Source organism: Penicillium subrubescens, assembly GCF_028828155.1.
Source record: "Penicillium subrubescens strain IBT 31985 chromosome Unknown utg000002l_segment0_segment0, whole genome shotgun sequence".
NCBI classification, from domain to species: Eukaryota; Fungi; Ascomycota; class Eurotiomycetes; order Eurotiales; family Aspergillaceae; genus Penicillium; species Penicillium subrubescens.
In genome coordinates this window covers 2,528,159-2,546,242 of record NW_026643152.1, presented here as the reverse complement: position 1 = coordinate 2,546,242, position 18,084 = coordinate 2,528,159, and the positions used below count along the sequence as shown (strand labels likewise).

The following is an 18,084-nucleotide window of genomic DNA, read 5'->3' as shown; positions in this document are numbered from 1 at the left end:
CGGAGTGTCCATGGCACTTACATTCTTGCGACAGCGGCCTGTAAGAGCCGTTCTTCCTCTTTCGAGGTCTTGTCAAAGGAAAGTCTTGGATTCTCTTCCAAAATTTGAAGCACCCCCAAGGAATTCAACGCTGTCCGAGCCTTTGCACCAGTGCGGTAGTGATCGTAGTGAGTGCTCAGATCGCTCGTTGCTTGTGATGCATCGACTTTCTCCACTTTCGCGCGGGTGCGACACGAAGTCACGTGGCTTAAATGACCGTATGCTGACATAAGCTTGGCGCCCCACCTGACGAGGATCGGCGATTGCGTCGTCCTCCAGAGCGAAGCCGGTTGTTGCTCCCTGAACACCAACCCTTGTCTGAATGGAATTCTGGGCGAATGTGTGAGAAAGCGCAAGAACGGGCTCTCTCCCACTTGGCTTGTTTCCACCGAACAAACTTCGTGCCTGACACCAGGCCCCGATATGATCTTTGCCCGACCAACTCAAACTATACCGAGTGTATTACTGGGATCCGTACTCTGGGGAATGCGCTCACCGACCAGTCTGGACCCTTGATCCCCGTAGACGCATTGACAGCCAAAGTACGACCCCTCCAGGCGCTTGATCCTATTCTGTCTTCGCTGGTGATGCAGGGACGGAGGGTCTTCTGGACATGGCCATGACTCAAATGACCTACAATACAATGCATCTGTCGTCACAGTCGCGATCTGGTGCGATCGAGGGGAGTCAGGCTGCCCTGGCTGAACAGTCACAGCAACAGAATATAACGGGAGCTTATGGACACTATGCCATGCAGGGGCAGCAACAGGGGGTTTATCAAAATGTGCAGAATGACCCAGGCTGGACGCAGCGAGTCTTGGAAGAGATGAAGGACTTGCTTCTCTTGCTAAACGCCCAGGGTCGGATCACGTACGCGTCGCCGTCATCGAAATCGGTCACCGGTCGTGCAGCGAAACAACTCGAGGGCAGCCTCTTCACGCAGTATATTCATGAGGACGATAAACCTATCTTCTTGAGAGACATGGATGACGCGGTGGCGACGAACAAATCATTCCGAACGCATATACGATTGCAAAAGTCGAACAGCAATTACTCCTTGGTCGAAACCTACGGCCATCCACACATCGCGAACGAAAACGGGACACGGGGGAGGGCGATCCAAGAGCGCTGTACAGGCTTCTTCATTATGTGTCGACCTTACCCCACGAAGAACTCCCTGCTTCTCGACTCATTCTTGGAGCACAAGATTGAGAATGCACGCTTGGTACAGCAGATCGCCAAGCTGAAACAGGAAGAGGATGAGGAAGCAAACCTATCTCGGCTATCTTACACAAAGATTGAAGAGAAAATCCTCGAGGCCCAAGCTACCGCTCAGGGAAGTGGCAGCGATCAAGAGTCGACTGAGACCGTTGCACCCAACTCTGACGAGTCTGACGGTGCCGCAGGGGATTATTTCTCCGAGAATGCCCCTCGCGGCGATGGTCTGTCACATATTGACGGTATCGAGGTGATGACCGGCCTATACTATGGCGAGGGCGAGAGATCCCAAGGAATTAGTACTGGTCTGCGCCGAGGCCGACTGATTCACTGTGACATTGATATCACCACCGCAGCCGATCAAGCCCGGAATGTGCAAGAAGGTGATAGGCGCAAGAGGCTGAAGGGACAGCACGTCTGCGCTGACTGTGGAACGGCCGACTCACCAGAGTGGAGGAAGGGCCCCAGTGGTCCTAAGACGTTGTGTAATGCCTGTGGCTGTAAGTTTCGATCCCACCTTCTGCTGTCTCAGGGGGTTGACCTCAAACTCACGCTCATGATCCATTTAGTGCGCTGGTCCAAGAAGGAGAAGAAGCGTCAGGAGTCTACCTGAATTCTCTAAATGAACTGGTGGTCTTTTTCAAACGAACGAGAAACTTTCCTTTTTTGACTTCTTCCTCTTCTTCGTCTTCTCTTCTTCGGCTCAGCGAATATACCCCGTCGGCCTACTTTTTCCAATTGGAGGACGACTTGTCACACTCCCCTCCTCGATTCGATTCTTCAGGTACTGCGAAAGGCGTATTTCCCTTTTCTGGATAATGAGGCGATCTCTTGGTATATGCTTCAACATTGAGCATGCTTTATGATTTCATGACCACTTGTCCAGGCCCTTTGTGATCTAGGATTCAACTGTACATATTTGGTCATTTCTCGGGTCTCCGCTCTTGATTTATGGATGTGGATGTATTCCTTTGCGAGTCTATGGATCAGCATACGGATCGGTTTAATGAATTGGTTATGCGTTTTATTCTTTTTAAGTTTTTTTGCATTTCTTTCAATATTAGATGACAATCGCCAATGTAGTGGCTGGGAACAGAGTTCCATATTCGAACGCCGTGGATGATGGTGTGGTATGTACTGGGGGACAGTGTATTTTGAGGATTCGCCAGTTTGTTATGGAAACTTGGATGGAGCTGGGAAAGGGAGAGAATAATGGGGGGAAAGCCATCCAAAAAGCCTTGATCAAATGAAAGTAGCTTCACAAACAAGGAGATGGTATCATAAAAAACGGCTGAAGAACACAAGCAACGAATCAAGTCTGATCTCAACTTTATTTCTTCGATGCCTTCTTCGGGGGAGGTGGGAAGTACATTGCCGATCCAGGCCCTGTCTGGGGCTCTGTCGTCTGCGCCGGCAGAGATTGTATCTGGGGCGAGGGCATGGCGGAGTGATCCCGCAGAGGAAGGTCAGAAGTCGTACTCGGACTTCCACCACCACCACCGAGTCTATTGAAGCCTGGTGTGCGTCCAGGAGTTCTTGGAGTAAACGGTGCATGAAGAATTCCTCCATGTGTGACTGGACTTGTGGCGGCCATGGGTGGGTAGCCGGGAGTTCGGGGGATCATCAGGGCATGATCCTGACCGACGAAGCCAGGTGTCATGGGAATCATGCTGGGTGACTTCATGATCTCTTCTTCGAATTCTTTCTCGATGCGCTTCTCTTCTCTTTGCTCCACGACTTCATCGCGCTCTTCCTTGGTGATGAAGCAGGAGTGGACGACGACAACGAATTCCACGAAGTAGAGAACACTGTAGAATTAACCGTTAGCATGGCTTATATAGAAAAGTCAGTGGGATTTGACCATACATCAGAACCACGGAGACGGCAAATAGCGCCTTTGCTTGTTCGCAGTATCCGATATTTGACTTGTGCGCTGCGACGCTGCAGCTCTTCGTAATATACCAAGGTGGACCCGGTTGGGGATGCTTCGGATCTGACATATCGCTGCCAGCCTGATAACGAGCCGAAACAATGTATAGCACCAGGATGGCACCGTGGGTGAAAGCTCCGAGTGGAGGGAAGAACAGGTGCATGCAGTGAACGGGGAATTTGACGATCAATAAGAAGACGCTGAGGACTCCGATGACGAGGTTATAGTTGGTCATACTGTGATAGTCAAGTCAGTCTCATTACATTAGATCCTTGATGAGACCCGAGAAACACATACAATGAAGACCAAACCAAAGGAGCCGTGTATGGTCGGTAGTTAGCTGCAGCGTACAGCGCCGCATTGGGCGCGCTGTTGAAGCCATTATCGGCCCCATCTTGCCACAACAATGTCCGATAAGTATTGTGTGAAGCAATACCCGTCAGAGTCAGGATAACGACTGTAATCGGAAGCTCGACTACCATCAACCACAGAGTGAGCTTATAGTGACGGTGCCGCCTTGGGAAGAAGAACGGCATCGTGACCGTAGTTTCAGCACAAATCAGACGAAGCTGAGTCCTCTTGTTTCCGCACCCCAAGATCGCCGCTTAGCTGAAGCCAAATGCGACAGCAATATTAATGGAACACAATGCGATTCGGCCAGGCCGGCTGGCTGCGACATCCAGTGCTTCGCATGTAAAAGCCAGAGACCGAAACTTCAAGGAGTTAAGTAAGAGAATTCAGAAAGGCATCCAGTGTGGGCGATCCGGAGGGAGGGCGTTAGATATGAGCTTGCAAACCCCCCGGGCCGCCGACATTCCAAGTTGCCCATCACCAAGCTGCAGAGAGGGGGCACGAATCAGCAGAGACCTTTGAGTGCAGCACACCCTGAACTGTTTCCGAAAAATCCATCTGGCCAATACTTGTGGGCGGCAAAGCGCCAGAGAAAGCACCAGTCCAGGGCTGTCGCACCAATGACATGTCGTAGACCGGGGTTGGCCTGTCGGGTCGTCACACGCTAGCGAATGTGATGGAAGAGCGGATCTGCACGAGCGAGCGCTCCGCATCACGGCGAGCTCTCAGCAGTGGGCACGAAGACTTAGCCTTAGGCCTATCAGAATCGGTGGGAAATGGGTAGCGAATCGCTGTGGTGGGGAGAGGTTGGCCATCCCCTGTCGTTGTTGGTGATACTGTTTGCAGAATTGGTCGAGGATTTGTGGTATACTCTGCACCACACATCCACATCCATCTCGTTATCACACTCGAAAGACAAGCATTATGGATTTTAGCGTCGAACGAGTCAATCGAGTCAATCGCTAAGCACTTTGTTCTTTTTGCAGAGCATGACAGATGTAACCGTCGAAGATGGGTCGTGAAGGACGAAGTAACTGTAGTTGTAATTGTTGAAGTAAACGAATCATCCATGGAATCCCAGTAACCTAGTCCAAGTCATGTGGTCAGCCAATTCCCACTCTTCGACCTCAATACCTCCATTTATTCTATTGGAACAAAATATCCTACCATACAAAGCATTCAATTTCCCTCTCCAAAGGATTTAACCTAGATTTCCTGCCCCGCTGGATCCACGCCATTGGCTCCGTCATCTAATGAGGGGATTCCGACCGTTATCCCAGCCAATCCCACGACTCGCGCTTCCAACCCGAAGCTTGCAGCGGCCCCTGTCAAGTATACAGCCCATCACCATCACCATCACACCAGGAACCTTGCGTGGCGTGATGAGTTCCCAGCGCGAAGACTCCATTCCGCATGAGCTACGCACTGCAGCGGAACCGCGACAGAACAGGCTTTACCCAGTGCGTCTGTCGCATGTGGAGCAGGTCAACCCCTCTATCCGCTTGCTACAGTTTGCTATTCCATCACGAGCGAGTAATGTATGTCACATCCCAGCTCTTGTCTGGATTTGATGCCCCTTTGTATTTGTGTGGTATTTCTTATTATTCTCGATCGGCAACTACGCATGATATGTTTTGTACATGTTATGGGCGAATGGGTTGATGTTCAGCTCATCCTCCAAAATACCAATAGACCAGCAAAGTAACGCAACAACCATGAACTCCTCCAGCTGATGACTCCTCCCACAGGATGACAACAACCAACAACCATTCACTTTCCTCCCAGGCCAATGGCTAGATGTTCACATCCCAACCATCCCAACAGCCGGCGGGTTCACCATAACTTCAACCCCCGCAGATGCCCAGGCACTGCCATCACCCGAGCCACCAGGGGAACCACTCCTTGGCGAAGAAGCCGGGTCCTCAATCCCCTGTCAAGGACGAGAACCTTACGTGGAACTAGCCGTGCAAGACTCCCCTTCTAATCCACCCGCTGCGTGGCTGTGGAAACCCAAGGAGCGGATTATTGGGAAAGAAGTGAATATTCGTGTTGGGGGGAGCTTTGTCTGGCCGCCTTCCGGGGTTGAAAGAAAACAAGTCAAAAATGTTGTTTTCGTTGCTGGAGGGGTGGGAATTAAGTATGTCGACAAGACATTTATTCATCCCTACACTGGGCGTCAGTCCTAGAAAACTGGAGCTAACACCGTCATAGCCCGCTCATCTCCATCCTCTCACACCTAAATAATCAAACTGAGAGCACACAGCCCTTGAATATCCATTTCTTATACTCGAGTCGACTACCCCAAGGTCACGAAACAGCCTCACCAGATGAATCACTGAACCAGATTCTCTTCCTCCCACGAATCCGTCAAATAATTCGTTCCCAACAACAATCCCACCGTCTCCGAATCTCCCTCGATCTATTCCTCACAGATTCGAACTCTTCTCGTCTCACCCCTTCTAGCTCCCCGGCTGACCTGACAATTCATTCAAAGAGAATTGAAAAGTCTGATATCTTATCCGCTGTTGTCGGCGGAGATGGGAAACTAGACCCGCAAGAAAGTGTAGCTTATGTCTGTGGACCACCGCAGATGACAGATGAAATGGTCGAGTTGTTGAAGGGTATTCTTGGAGAGGGTGGGGAGGAACGAGTCTTTTTTGAGAAATGGTGGTAATCAAATATGTCATTGCAACGCTCGAAGCCCAAAAGTTATAGTAATGTTTGCTTATCACCGGGGAATAGAAGAAAAGGAGAAAAAAACGATGAGATATTCAATGAGAGATAGACACCCTACGGACGCCGACCTTTTGCAGGTAAGGGACCTGTGAAGAAACAAATATATGTACAGAAGTGTAGGACCTAGAGAAAGAAAACGGACGGGGGTCGCCAATAACAGAAACGACAGTGAAACACGAGCAGACGCATATACGCGCTCACAATGGGAAAAATATAAAAAGAGGAAGATGAGATGATAGAGATAGGGAAAGTCAATTCCCGTTAGGACTATTCGCTGGGGCCTTTGACAGCACCGCCATCGACAATGGTCATCTCGTCGAGCTTGGCTTCTGTTTGTCCCCATTCAAGACGTTTGTACGTCCTCACTTGGCCGGGGCCCATATCGAAATCGAAGAAGCGGACTCGGCGAACGTAGTCGTTATATCCACCGTACCCGCCCAGACCGACTCCGCCACCGTAGCACATCCATAATGAGGGTTTCTCGTCGGAATCCTGCTCAAGCATGCAGTAGTCGTTGGCATGATCGCTAGAAATAAAATAAGCATCTGTATGTGCAATCAAGGTCATTTGACAACTTACTGTCCACAGCTGACAAACAAGACGCCCTCTTCTTCTAGGGCGTCTTTGAAGCCAGAATTGAATCCAGGCGCGGTAGGCGGTTCCTGCCACTCACCCTTGACGAACTTGCCGTTGTTTCGGTATTCGGGAAGGGGAATATGAATGAAAGCCATATTCATGTGACTGTGAGAGTACTCCTGGTGTTTCCTCTTCAAGCTCTGGGCGGTGTTTTTGAACCAGCGAATTTGGCTCGGTTTGATCCAGTCGTAGCCTCGGAATTGCCGCTCATCGGGCGAATAGGCGTGGGTGTCAAGGAGATAGAAAGTGAGGGCTGAATGCGTGCCACCGCCGCGGTCGAGAACCTCGACAATATAGTTACCGACTCCGTCGATATCTTCCGGGCCGGCGGTTGAAAGAGAGTACGGCAGGTCTTCGTAGATAGACATGAGCTGTGCTCGGTTAAGGTCACCTTCGTCGTCATGATTGCCAAAGATGACAGCGTAAGGTATCTTGCGGTCGACCAGGAGCTTCACGCCCTTGAACACGGCACTCTGGGCATCAGGAGCGGTTTCTCCGTTCACCTGATCTCCACTCAGGATAACCATGTCCGGCTTCTCTTCGTCAAGAAGTCGCTCCACAAATTCCAAGGTTCGGGGATCAGCTTCACACTTTTGTCCTGGCACCAATTCGGCAGGAACAGGGTCACGGCAAGAACCAAGACCCGTGCTTAGATGCATATCCGCCAGCTGCATGACTTTGAACCTCCCATTATCGTTGATCCGAGGGGTAGGCTTCTTGTTCTTCAGGGGGTTGCCACGTCGAATGCTGAGACGAGTCTCCAGTTTCTCTGTCCATCCATCCAACAACAAGGGAGTGTCTTTGACCTCCCAATTAGGACGGGGGTCGACAGCGTCCGCGCCGAAGAGCACATCAACATATGTGACCGCCTTCTCAGAATCACTGGCATGGCGCGAGGCCGTCCGCCTCAACCAGATGCCTCCCGGCCGAGCCTCCCACGCCTCATCCTCTCCCTTGGGAGTATACTCGGTCGGCGGGGTCAGGCGACTAATCTTCAGGTCAATGACCACCTTGTCATCCGGACCCAACTCTTCCTCCTTCTTTCGCTGGAACTGGATATACGCCGTTGAGGTCCAGCCGGTGCGGAGATAGAGATCCTTTTCGATGCGGTACCAGGCATCGGGGTCCAATTTGCAACTCGAGAAGGGATTGAGTGAGGAACACTGGGTGATGGTCACATCAGTGATCACATAGCCGGAATAGTGCATGGGGAGGTGGCCATGGATCGACGCTGGTAGGACACGGAACTTGCTGTCGAGGAAGACGACTAAAAGGAGCGCAAACGTTACTAGAACGCCGAGCTGAACGCCCGTTCGGACCTGTAAAGATAGAATCATATTAGCTGAATGATTGCCATGCGCCTTGAAGCCGAAGAATGTGAACACATACGAGCCGGCGAGCCATGATGAAGTTGATATCACCCTGGCAAGGTCTTGGAGAATAGCAAGGTGGCGCACAGGCGCATGATGCCACCTATGACAGAAGGGAAATGGAGAGAACGACAAGCCAGGAGAAGACCAAAAGACTCAGGTCCACTCACAAGGCCATAAAGCCATAAGGAAAATCGACGGGGGGCAAAAGATGGATGTGTTTGGGGAGAGACTCGAGACGGACGCTTGGACCCTGACGGAAGGCGGTCACAAGCCTCGACTCCTGAAGACCGAAGCCCACTTGGATCATTAAGGTGTATCATGTATGCAGGAATATGTTCATTTCTATTTGTGCTTGCAAATTACAAATAACCGGGGGATCTAATAATTCAAAAAAAAAAAAAAAATCATAAATGACGGTCGCAAACATTCAGCCGCCTCCCAAAGACAACAAAAACGAGTCTCCAATCTATATGTTTATCCGATCTAAGCGCTCTTCGCGGGGATGGCACACTCGCTCGGCGACTTCTTGCCGGCGAGGATATCTTGGGAGGTGGAGAGAATGGTGGACCAGTCTTGGAAAGTGGTGTAGGGCATGCCTCGGCGCTGGCAGAAAGTCACCAGATCTAGGGAATATTGTTAGTCTCGAATTGAACAGGGCCCAATGTCTGGTCGAGCAGATCCGGCGATTCAGTATTTACCTTTGCCCTCCTTAGCAAACAGGAGGTTGGTCTCAGCAGCAGCCGACAGATCAGAGACACCATCACCGGCATACAGGAGAATTGGGCGCTCGCCGTCGGGCAGAGCAGCATAGGGCTTGATCTCGAGGGACTTGTCGTGGCCGAAGTGGCTAGAAAGAAGAGCCGTGTTAACACTCGTTCGAGACGAGAAAGCAGCCCACAGAGCTATTGGGAGCACTCACCTCTCATCGTGATACTTGATCTGCCATCCACCCTCGCTGTTGATATCCTTGCCGTCCCGGGGGATCACCTCATTGCAGACAATGGTGAGGTGGCTCTTGGGCTCATGGCCAAGGAACTTCTCGAGCAGCGCACTAATGATCGGGCGCATGCCAGAGGACAGAATGACGATGGGCACGTTGTTCTCCTCAGCCCAGTAGTAGAATTTCTCAAAGTACGGGTCCAACTTCATGTTCTTCTCCAGGATGTCGATGCACTCGTTGTAAGGGGTCTTGATGCTCTCGAGCATGAGGCGGAAGGCGTCACTGATTGGGGATCGCATGGTCAGACACTGTTTCCATAAAGCATTGGACACACGGGAATCTTACCGGAAGCCCATGCGCTCCTCCAGAACCTCATCGTTCAACTTGCGGCGCTCCTCGCGACCGAAGCCAAGGTTGTCAATCTGCGACGGTCAGTCAGAGAGGGAATTGCGAACGGCGATAGGATTGGAATGATGCGGACCATGAAGTCATTGCCTATTCTCCTTGTTAGTATTGAACCAGGCCAGTTAATGAATGACTGAGAACTTACTGTCATCGACGGTGATAGTGCCATCAAAATCAGTGAAGAAGATCATCTTCGGCTTGGTCTCCATGTAGGGCAGAACGGTGGACCCCATCTTGACAGGAATTGATGGTGGAAGAGACTGTGGGTGGGTTTGAAAAGAGGGATGTCGAGTAGTATGCCCGTATGTCTGTATGTCCAAATATGAACAGGAGTATAGAACAATAATGTGGAGGGAGAAAGCTGGAAGAGAGTCATTAAAAAAGAATCTTAAAATTGGCATGGAGGGGTCTTCTCCGGTGAACGGCGAGGGGAACCCGGGGAGGCGATGGAACCAAGTGGGTCCCAGTCTGAAAGTGGGTTTTTGGGCGCCAAGTTGATGGAGCAAATTATTTTCCTTTTCAGTTGAAGAGCTCCTTTATAGATTTCAACGGCCATGGCTCGTCTGCTGCATTCCTTGCAGCGAGTCTTAGGGCTGTCAGCATCTCCAACAACGCGTACTTCTGCTGGTAGTCTACGGGCTCGATCCATTGACACCGACTTCTCCGTCTTTCGAGGTGCGCGATCCTGTCTACAAGGGGATTCCAACGTGAATGGTAGGGCTGACAGGACACGCAGAGGGCGATCGGGCCGTGCTACACCAGAAGCAACCACAATTGACGAAGCCATTGAAGAAGGGTGATAAGACACATTTGCGCCGAGGACATGTCGCGCATGATAACATCATTGGCAGTCGACCCTGGGACGCGGTGCAGGCACATAAAGGTAAGACACAATCAACAACATCCTGCTAGCCTTATAACTAATCCTCAAACTTCCTCGCAGGCCCAGATGTACGATTGAGCCTTCCTACTCTCGAAGAATACGTCGCATTGACCCCTCGTCTCGTCACCCCGGTATGCGCATAGCCAAGCTAATCTTGGAACACGCCCTCGGCCGCAATTGCTTACACCTGATGATCAGATTTACTCGCATGACGGAAATTTGATAGTATCCCTCCTCGACATTCATGTCAACTCCCCCGCCGCGAGCGAGACACAACCTCCGTTGGAAATCCTAGAATCTGGCACCGGTCACGGCTCCTTGACCCTCCACCTCGCTCGCGCCATTCATGCCGCTAACACCACTCCACCACCTCGCCCGTCGCGATCCCAAATTCAATACGTGGAGAATCGAGCTTTGAAGCCAGGGGAGGAGGATACAAAGAACACAGGTGGAGAACCGACTGCGCAGAACGACGACACGACCCAGCTTGAATGGGATACATGGCGAAAGGAGCGCAATGCTGTGATCCACACCGTGGATGTCTCACATAAGTTCTCTGCCCTGGCTGAGCGAAACGTCAAGGGATTTCGCCGGGGAATATACGCGGGCGATGTTGATTTCTACGTCGGCCCCGTCGAGAAATGGATCGCGGAGCAGACGAAGCGACGAACGAAGACTGGGATATTGTCTTCATTGACCGGGCCCACCGCAGTGGAACCGTTCTTGTCTCATGCCATTCTGGATATGCCCTCGGCACACTTGCGAATTCCACATGTTGCGCCGATTTTGAGACGGGATGGTTATCTAGTGGTCTTTATGCCGAGTATCACCCAGATTGGCGAGTGTGTACAGATCATCCGTAATCAACGGTTGCCCTTTGTGCAGGAAAGAGTGGTTGAGCTGGGACTTGGAATGACCAGCGGTCGTTATTGGGATGTTCGACTTGCATTTAAGAAGTCTGGAGCTGATCCTTCGTCTTGGGCTCCATCTACCGAGGCTGATGGCGAAGAGGTGGTCCCTGCTGCTGATGCGGAGGAGACAGCGCCCAGTGCGGACGAGATTCCCGTCCCCGAGGAGCCTGTCAAAGATGAGGAGCCCGTCATGATCTGTCGGCCGAAGGTGGGCATCCGGACCGTGGGAGGTGGCTTTGTTGGCATCTGGCGGCGCATTGAAGATCCCTCTAAACGGTGATCTTAATTCTTGGACACGATGATCTCGTTCCTCTGTACTATACATCATATTTGCATCCACTTGTACAATACCTAACCACTGACAAAAGATATCTTGAACGTGTATCATAGAACTCAATTTACAACGAGAATATAGGGACTTGTGAAATCGACGCCAAAAATAAAGTAGTATTGTGAGAACCTCAAAGAACACTCTGGTGCAGTAGACTTAAGAAACCATTGCCTTAGGAATAGCATAGGTACATTCGAATCCCCCTCCATGAGATCCCTGTAGCACTTAAAAGACACCTCATCAGCCCATTCTGAACGAAGTGTCCATCCAAAGACCCATCCGAGGAAGGCGAAGCTCCCTTAGCTGTATCCAGACCTAAACTCTCACTCATCGTCATTGCAAGTCGAATTCTGCGGCCAATCACATATTTTCTCATTGTCATCACTTAAGGCCAGCCGGGCAAGGCATGACCACGGGAGTCCCGGTGATCCCATCAGGGTTGACCGTGCATTGGATGAAAGTGCCACAGTTATCGGGATTTGGGTACAGACAATCTTTGGGACCCAGGCATTGAGTGTTTATGATATCTTCCTCTGGACAGTGGAAGGCTGCAGCGGATCCAGAGAAAGATAGATACGCCACGAAGGGAAGCGCAACAGAGAAACGCATGTTGTCTATGTAGAGATAAAGTGTTAGGTGTGTTGAGGTCTTGGAGCCGAGAAACTCACTTACAATTTCGAGATGTAAGTGTAGAAGTGTTTAAATGCCGAGGGAGAGAAGTTGAGAGAGATGGCTGGTGAGAGCTGGGGGGAATACTCTCTCCTTAAATAGACTTGTCTATTGCTTCTGTGAAGGTGTTCTGACCACTTACCAGTTAGATCTCTGGTTCCGTAACAATCCATGAGTTGATAATGGCCGCGTGGCTACCATACCGCGAGAGAGAGAGGCTCTTGGGAAGCAAGTGACTGTCATGTTGTAATATGTACTAATAGGGTTTGAATTATTGACCTTCGGCATTAAAACCACCAGGAAGTGGTAGGTACTTACAGGAACTTGGAACTTACTTATACTTCGTCAACAATCAAACACCCTAACTATGAGCGGCATCGAGATCGAGTAACTCGACCTTTCATTTCAGACATAAACGGGACTGGTAGCATTTATTTTTCTTTTCAATCTCGACTGGGATCATTAACGTCAAGCATTCCAATCATCCGGCATTATAAGGTCCGGTTTTCCGGTTGCTGATCAGTGAATTTGGGACATAAAAGCACTGATATGCTTACTAGGACTTCGTGTTGATTCCAATAGACCATGTATCGTGCTTTTATTAGCTCTCGGTGATCTCAGGTGCTATTCGTCGAGAAGTGACAGGATCTGCGGTTGGGGACGAAGGGCGTGATGGTTATAACACAGCGTAGGTATTAGGCAAAACTAAATCCATCTACTATCTCACACTTACAGAACCGATATTACAAGCATCATCTCAACAGTGACCAGTGAATCCAACTGTACATCATTCTCTCCAATTCCCCCTCCACACTCTCCCTCACATTCGACATCTCATTCGGCAACAGCCTCAGAAGCCGGAGCTCTCTTCAACACCCAATCCGCCACATCCTTCACAAACCGCTCCCTAATCTCCCCCGGATCCATATGAGCCCGATGATAAGCACCCTCATACGACTGGAACGTAACATCCTCCCCTTTCACCCCCAAAACACCCGCCAACTTCTTCGTCGCATCCCAACTAGTAATCCGATCCGCATCACCATGTCCAAACCACATAGGCAGAAGCTTCTTCCCATCCCCCAAATCCTCCACCTCAACCTTCTCCAACCACAATCCCCGATCCAACATACCCGCCAACTGCTCCAACGTCCCGATATCATGGCACAACTCGTCAGCAGCATAGTCCGCAACGACCGTCTCATCCCGACACACCAGTTTCGGGTCCAGCGGGGAATGGCGCTGCCACTTCGGCAAGATGCGGGCGACTAGTCGGCCCAGGATGACGGTTAGGGCCATGGGGCGGGTTGCTGGGTCCAGGGCGATGAGGGGTGAGTAGGTCATTACGCCGGCGAGTTGCGGGCGCGTTGCGGATTTGGTGTAGGGGGAGTCTGGGTGCAGGACGTAGTTTAGGACTTCGCCGCCGCCCATGCTGTGGCCCATTAGGAAGAGGGGCACGTTGGGTTGGCTGGTTAGACTGAGGAGGAATGAGTGGATGTCTGAGAGGACTAGGGCGGTGCCGCCGCTGTTGCCGCGGTCTTTAGGGGTTTTGAAGGTGCGACCCCATCCTCTGTTGACGTGTTAGTGTTTGATTTCTTGTGATAGACAAGGGGAAATCTCGCTGTGGCGGACGGAGAAGAAAGCTATATGCCGGGATCTTGCTTACCGTTGGTCAAAAGCTCGAACCTCGATACCCGAGGACGCGAGATTTGGAAAGAACTCGTAGTAAGCATTGCCTGGTAGCAGCATGGTTAGCAAGCCCCCTATAAGTGATTTTTCAACTCTTGTTATTCATTGGGAAGCTCACAGTGATCACTGAATCCATGAACAAAGGCCAAGACAGCCCTCGGTGTACCCTCTGGCTGTATATTGTTGTTAGCGGACCGGACCCCCTATTACGGTTCGATGCAGGACCATAGACTAACCTTCCATGTCTTGGTGTACAGCTCCGTCCCATCAGGGAGAGTATGGGTACCTTCTTCAACGCTCATGATGAATGATGATATTTGTACAGATTGCAAATATTACGCATGTACAAGCTACAGAGTTGAAAAGGTGAGGGACTTGTAGCTGGGGCCCTGGGGTAAGAAGCATGTGATTGCTGCGCCGCAGCCGAGAGAGTTTGCGCGTCTCGGCCCAGGGGGCGTTTTGTATGTGTTTGCACTACTCCCAGCTTATCTCAGGACTCTCACGATGATACTGGAATCAGCTCGATTTTACAGTGAATGTGGTTTTAAGGTACTTCTTTTGATGTTTTTATAAAACACCACATCAAAGACCAAACCCCATTTTTGATTGGGGGGAACTTGAGGCGGGACCGGCCCTAAATCGGCACGATCTACGATCTACTACAATCTACAATCTACAATCTACAATCTACAATCTACAATCTACAATCTACAAGTGGAACAACAAATTCAAATAGCCATGCTCTATTCTCAAATGAATCTGGAGACATGGCAGAACAAGTACATTGCTCAAAAAGAAAACTCCCTTCGCCAGGCACAAAAAAAGCATAAAGAAGCAAGCTCAGACGAAAGCCCTTCGGCCACCTGATCCACCTGAACACCAACCCGCCCTAAGCATCGTGAAGCCGTCCCCAATTGACGTTTCGAGATTTAGGTGAGATGTGGAAACCGAGATATCAGGACACCCCCAACATGAAGTGCAAGGAGACAAAAGCAGAAAGAGACGGTGAAGCGGGGGGGGAGAGAGGAGGAGTCGCGAACAGAGGACAGTAGACAGGAGAGAAAGCGAACCTGCCACGCCATGAACTACTTTCCAAGGACACCGCCGAAGCGAAAATCCAAGTCAACTAGACAATGAGGCGTGGTGGGAGTAGCGAGAGTTAGGAGGATGGAAGAAAACAAAGCAAGACGGATGGACAAGAGAAATAGAGAGAAAAAACGGAAAGACAAGTTCATAATCACGGCCAAAAGCCAAGTCCAGAGGAAACAAAACCACAGAAATACTATGAGAAGAGACAAAAAGGGACAAAAAAAGACAGCAGGCTAGTTAAGTCACCTACCACCCCGAAGATTCCGAGATAACAGACAAAAGAGAAAGGAAAACATCAATAAAAAGCAGAATCCCAACTGCACAAACACCCATCTCCAAGTATTCAAAATGCTCCAGTTCCGATTCGTCAGTGCCGTTGCGGCCCAAAGTCCGCCTCCACAACCTTACCCTTTTTCCCCTTAACGGTAAACTCCGCGAACAATGCAATATGATCACTAGGGAAATGGAAATTTGGGAATCCAGGGACCCGTCGAAGGTACTCCTTATCAACCTCGCCAAGAAGTGCGGAAACATGCAATGTGTTGGATGAGTACCACACGTAATCCAGGATGTCGATAAAGTCTGGCGTGTAGTTGGTGAAGCTCAATTCGCCAATGGAGCCATAAGCAGACTTGAGCTTGAACGGATGAGTCATTCCAACACGACTGAGGTTACCATACAAACGCTTCTCCAGATCGGGGTGTGCTTCGGGCAAATGACCGTTGGCAATGAGGTTGTAAGCCGCAGACCCGGGATTGGAATTAAAATCACCGCACATGAGGAGCGGGATCTGGTCACCCTTGGCGTACTCCATGGATGGAGCGGGTTCGACCACGGGGGCGTTCTCGGAACCGCTTTCGGCCTCGGAGAAGCGGAAGGCGGTCTTGTCTGTGCAAGCGGGCCACTTGGCATAGCCATCCGAAAGCTTGGTGATTTCCTCCATCAAAATGGCGGTTTGAATCAGCTTGACATCCTTAAACGCCGGGTCCCAGTAGAGATGGGCGTTCACGACCATGAACCGCGCTCCGGTCTGACGGTTCTCCAGGAAGACCACAACTGCGATATGATCTTTCTGCCATAGGCGATTGTAGATGTCGTCTTGACCCTTGGCGTCGGGGCGGCGAACGGCCGTTTGTCCAAAGTTGATGAGCTGCTTGTCGAGCAGAATGTACTTGCTGCCTTTGAAGAAGATAGCGCAACCATCAACGGACTTGGCGTCCTCTTCCTGCATGCCCATGGCTCGGCCTCGAGGCCAATAAACACCCTTGTAATCATTGTAGGCAAGTTGTTCGCGATAGAAGTTGTTGTAGCTTCCCTGATCAACTTCCTGGAGACAGACAATGTCTGAGCTATGGGATCGTAATTCGTTAAGGATAAGTTCGCGGCGGAACTCCCAGGAGAGAACACGGGAGGGGGCGTAGCCGTAGTGTGATTGGGTGGCGGAAGACTCGCACAGAGTGTTGTAGGAAAGAACGGTGATCTTCTCGGCAGGGCTGGTGCCGGAGCTCGCGGTCTCATCGAGGATAACCCAATCTCTGTCTGGGGGAGGCAGGTGAACTGTGTGGTAGAAAAGAAGGGTTAGCCATATGTATACTAAAGGGAGCCATTGGGTCTTTCAAAGAAATGGGCATGACTCACCTGGCATCTCTTCCTTCAAGTACTTGATCAGAGCTTTGGTGCCTTCCTTCATGATCTGAGACTTGAGAACTTCATTGAGCGGGCAGCCCTCAACACCCAAGGTTTCCAGGCGGTAGAGATAGCCCAATTCGTAAGGGAGGGTGCGGATGTTGTTGTCGAAGAGGTAGAGCTTCTTGAGATTCGTGAGCATACCGATCTCTTCAGGAAGCTCGTTCAAATCGTTGCCGGAAAGATCGAGGTGAGTCAGTTTCCGCAGCTGGCCAATTGCTGAAGGAAGCACTTTGAGCTTGTTGTGATTGAGGTACAACTTCTCGAGGAAGTTGTAGTTGAACAAGGAGGGAGCCATGACCCGAAGGCCCTGTCCGCCAAAGTCCAACGCATTCCAACCTTGTCGAGAGGCCAGTTTGCTCGCAACAAGCCCATTCCGGCCATCTGCCTTCTGGTCTGGTGTCTCGGTTTGGCTGGGCATGATCTGGATTCCCTTGGACTGCTGTGCCATGATGCGGGCGTAGTGGTGGGGGGAGGTTGCCTGTCTCGACTCGGCGGCAAGCTGAAGTTGCTCCTGCCAGTGTTCGTTCATTGATTCATCAATGTCATCCTCACCGGCAGCCGAAGCCCCATTCTGAAGGTGGTTTGAGGTGAAATGCGGAGTGTTGGTAGCAAGGGCGCCGGTGGGGAAGTGTTGTTGGTGTGTCAAGCCATGTTGGTTATGAGGTTGGTGAGTGTGATGGTGAGTGGGTTGCGGAGCATGGTGAGGGTGGTGATTTTGCGTCTGAAACTTCGGCATCTGCATCGCAAACCGCTGATGGGTTTGACCGCCATTCATCATGACATGCTGTCCTTGATGGCTTTGGCCATACATGGTGAAAGGATTGAGCGAGGCGGATTGGTTAACTGGGGGCGATCGAGAAGGAGAGGGAGCGTTGTTGGTGAATTTCAGTCGACCTGGCGAATTAGTCCCGTTTTGAATGGGGGTTCGCTGGTGTGAGTGCTGTTGCTGCGGTTGTGTTTGGAAGTAGAACTGCCCGGCCCCAGGCTGCTGGAACCTGTAGGTACCATCGGCCATTTAACGTGGCAGACGAGACCGTGGCTTATTTCCCTGGCAGAATACCGAGGGGCAGGCGAGCAGCTGGCGATTCTGGGCGGAGAGGGAGGTGGAGAGGGTAGTGATGAGGAGAGGAGTTAAGGATCGAGCACGGTCTCTTCTCTTCTTCCACATGAAGCCCTACAGCGAAACCACCCCTTC

At 50.9% G+C, this 18,084-nt stretch overlaps 9 protein-coding genes across 9 annotated transcripts; 3 read left to right on the top strand and 6 right to left on the bottom strand.

Moving 5' to 3' along the window:
- Positions 1-652: 652 nt before the first annotated feature.
- N7473_002304 (GATA transcription factor LreB) lies at positions 653-1,870 on the top strand (the record flags this gene model as incomplete). Its single annotated transcript, XM_057148244.1, has 2 exons — positions 653-1,757; positions 1,827-1,870. 2 exons carry the CDS (start codon positions 653-655, stop codon positions 1,868-1,870), a joined length of 1,149 nt encoding a protein of 382 aa, XP_057011898.1.
- A 717-nt stretch (positions 1,871-2,587) lies between these two features.
- N7473_002303 (uncharacterized protein) lies at positions 2,588-3,723 on the bottom strand (the record flags this gene model as incomplete). Its single annotated transcript, XM_057148243.1, has 3 exons — positions 2,588-3,065; positions 3,124-3,423; positions 3,485-3,723. The coding sequence occupies 3 exons, from the start codon at positions 3,721-3,723 to the stop codon at positions 2,588-2,590; spliced, it is 1,017 nt and encodes a 338-aa protein (XP_057011897.1).
- A 1,197-nt stretch (positions 3,724-4,920) lies between these two features.
- Positions 4,921-6,212, top strand: N7473_002302 (FAD-dependent oxidoreductase; the record flags this gene model as incomplete). The annotated part of the gene is made up of 3 exons (XM_057148242.1): positions 4,921-5,076; positions 5,287-5,675; positions 5,750-6,212. The coding sequence occupies 3 exons, from the start codon at positions 4,921-4,923 to the stop codon at positions 6,210-6,212; spliced, it is 1,008 nt and encodes a 335-aa protein (XP_057011896.1).
- Positions 6,213-6,541: 329 nt separating this feature from the next.
- Positions 6,542-8,314, bottom strand: N7473_002301 (metallophosphoesterase family protein; the record flags this gene model as incomplete). The annotated part of the gene is made up of 3 exons (XM_057148241.1): positions 6,542-6,800; positions 6,854-8,229; positions 8,300-8,314. 3 exons carry the CDS (start codon positions 8,312-8,314, stop codon positions 6,542-6,544), a joined length of 1,650 nt encoding a protein of 549 aa, XP_057011895.1.
- Positions 8,315-8,766: 452 nt separating this feature from the next.
- On the bottom strand, positions 8,767-9,861 carry N7473_002300 (putative Phosphoserine phosphatase; the record flags this gene model as incomplete). Its single annotated transcript, XM_057148240.1, has 6 exons — positions 8,767-8,906; positions 8,982-9,130; positions 9,203-9,505; positions 9,569-9,645; positions 9,705-9,718; positions 9,774-9,861. The coding sequence occupies 6 exons, from the start codon at positions 9,859-9,861 to the stop codon at positions 8,767-8,769; spliced, it is 771 nt and encodes a 256-aa protein (XP_057011894.1).
- Positions 9,862-10,182: 321 nt separating this feature from the next.
- Positions 10,183-11,702, top strand: N7473_002299 (tRNA (adenine-N(1)-)-methyltransferase; the record flags this gene model as incomplete). The annotated part of the gene is made up of 4 exons (XM_057148239.1): positions 10,183-10,303; positions 10,365-10,511; positions 10,572-10,642; positions 10,710-11,702. 4 exons carry the CDS (start codon positions 10,183-10,185, stop codon positions 11,700-11,702), a joined length of 1,332 nt encoding a protein of 443 aa, XP_057011893.1.
- Positions 11,703-12,134: 432 nt separating this feature from the next.
- N7473_002298 (carbohydrate-binding module family 14 protein) lies at positions 12,135-12,665 on the bottom strand (the record flags this gene model as incomplete). The annotated part of the gene is made up of 2 exons (XM_057148238.1): positions 12,135-12,367; positions 12,626-12,665. 2 exons carry the CDS (start codon positions 12,663-12,665, stop codon positions 12,135-12,137), a joined length of 273 nt encoding a protein of 90 aa, XP_057011892.1.
- Positions 12,666-13,256: 591 nt separating this feature from the next.
- N7473_002297 (acylglycerol lipase) lies at positions 13,257-14,413 on the bottom strand (the record flags this gene model as incomplete). Its single annotated transcript, XM_057148237.1, has 4 exons — positions 13,257-13,992; positions 14,089-14,158; positions 14,230-14,284; positions 14,348-14,413. 4 exons carry the CDS (start codon positions 14,411-14,413, stop codon positions 13,257-13,259), a joined length of 927 nt encoding a protein of 308 aa, XP_057011891.1.
- Positions 14,414-15,567: 1,154 nt separating this feature from the next.
- On the bottom strand, positions 15,568-17,904 carry N7473_002296 (CCR4-Not complex 3'-5'-exoribonuclease subunit Ccr4; the record flags this gene model as incomplete). The annotated part of the gene is made up of 2 exons (XM_057148236.1): positions 15,568-16,757; positions 16,839-17,904. 2 exons carry the CDS (start codon positions 17,902-17,904, stop codon positions 15,568-15,570), a joined length of 2,256 nt encoding a protein of 751 aa, XP_057011890.1.
- Positions 17,905-18,084: the final 180 nt, after the last annotated feature.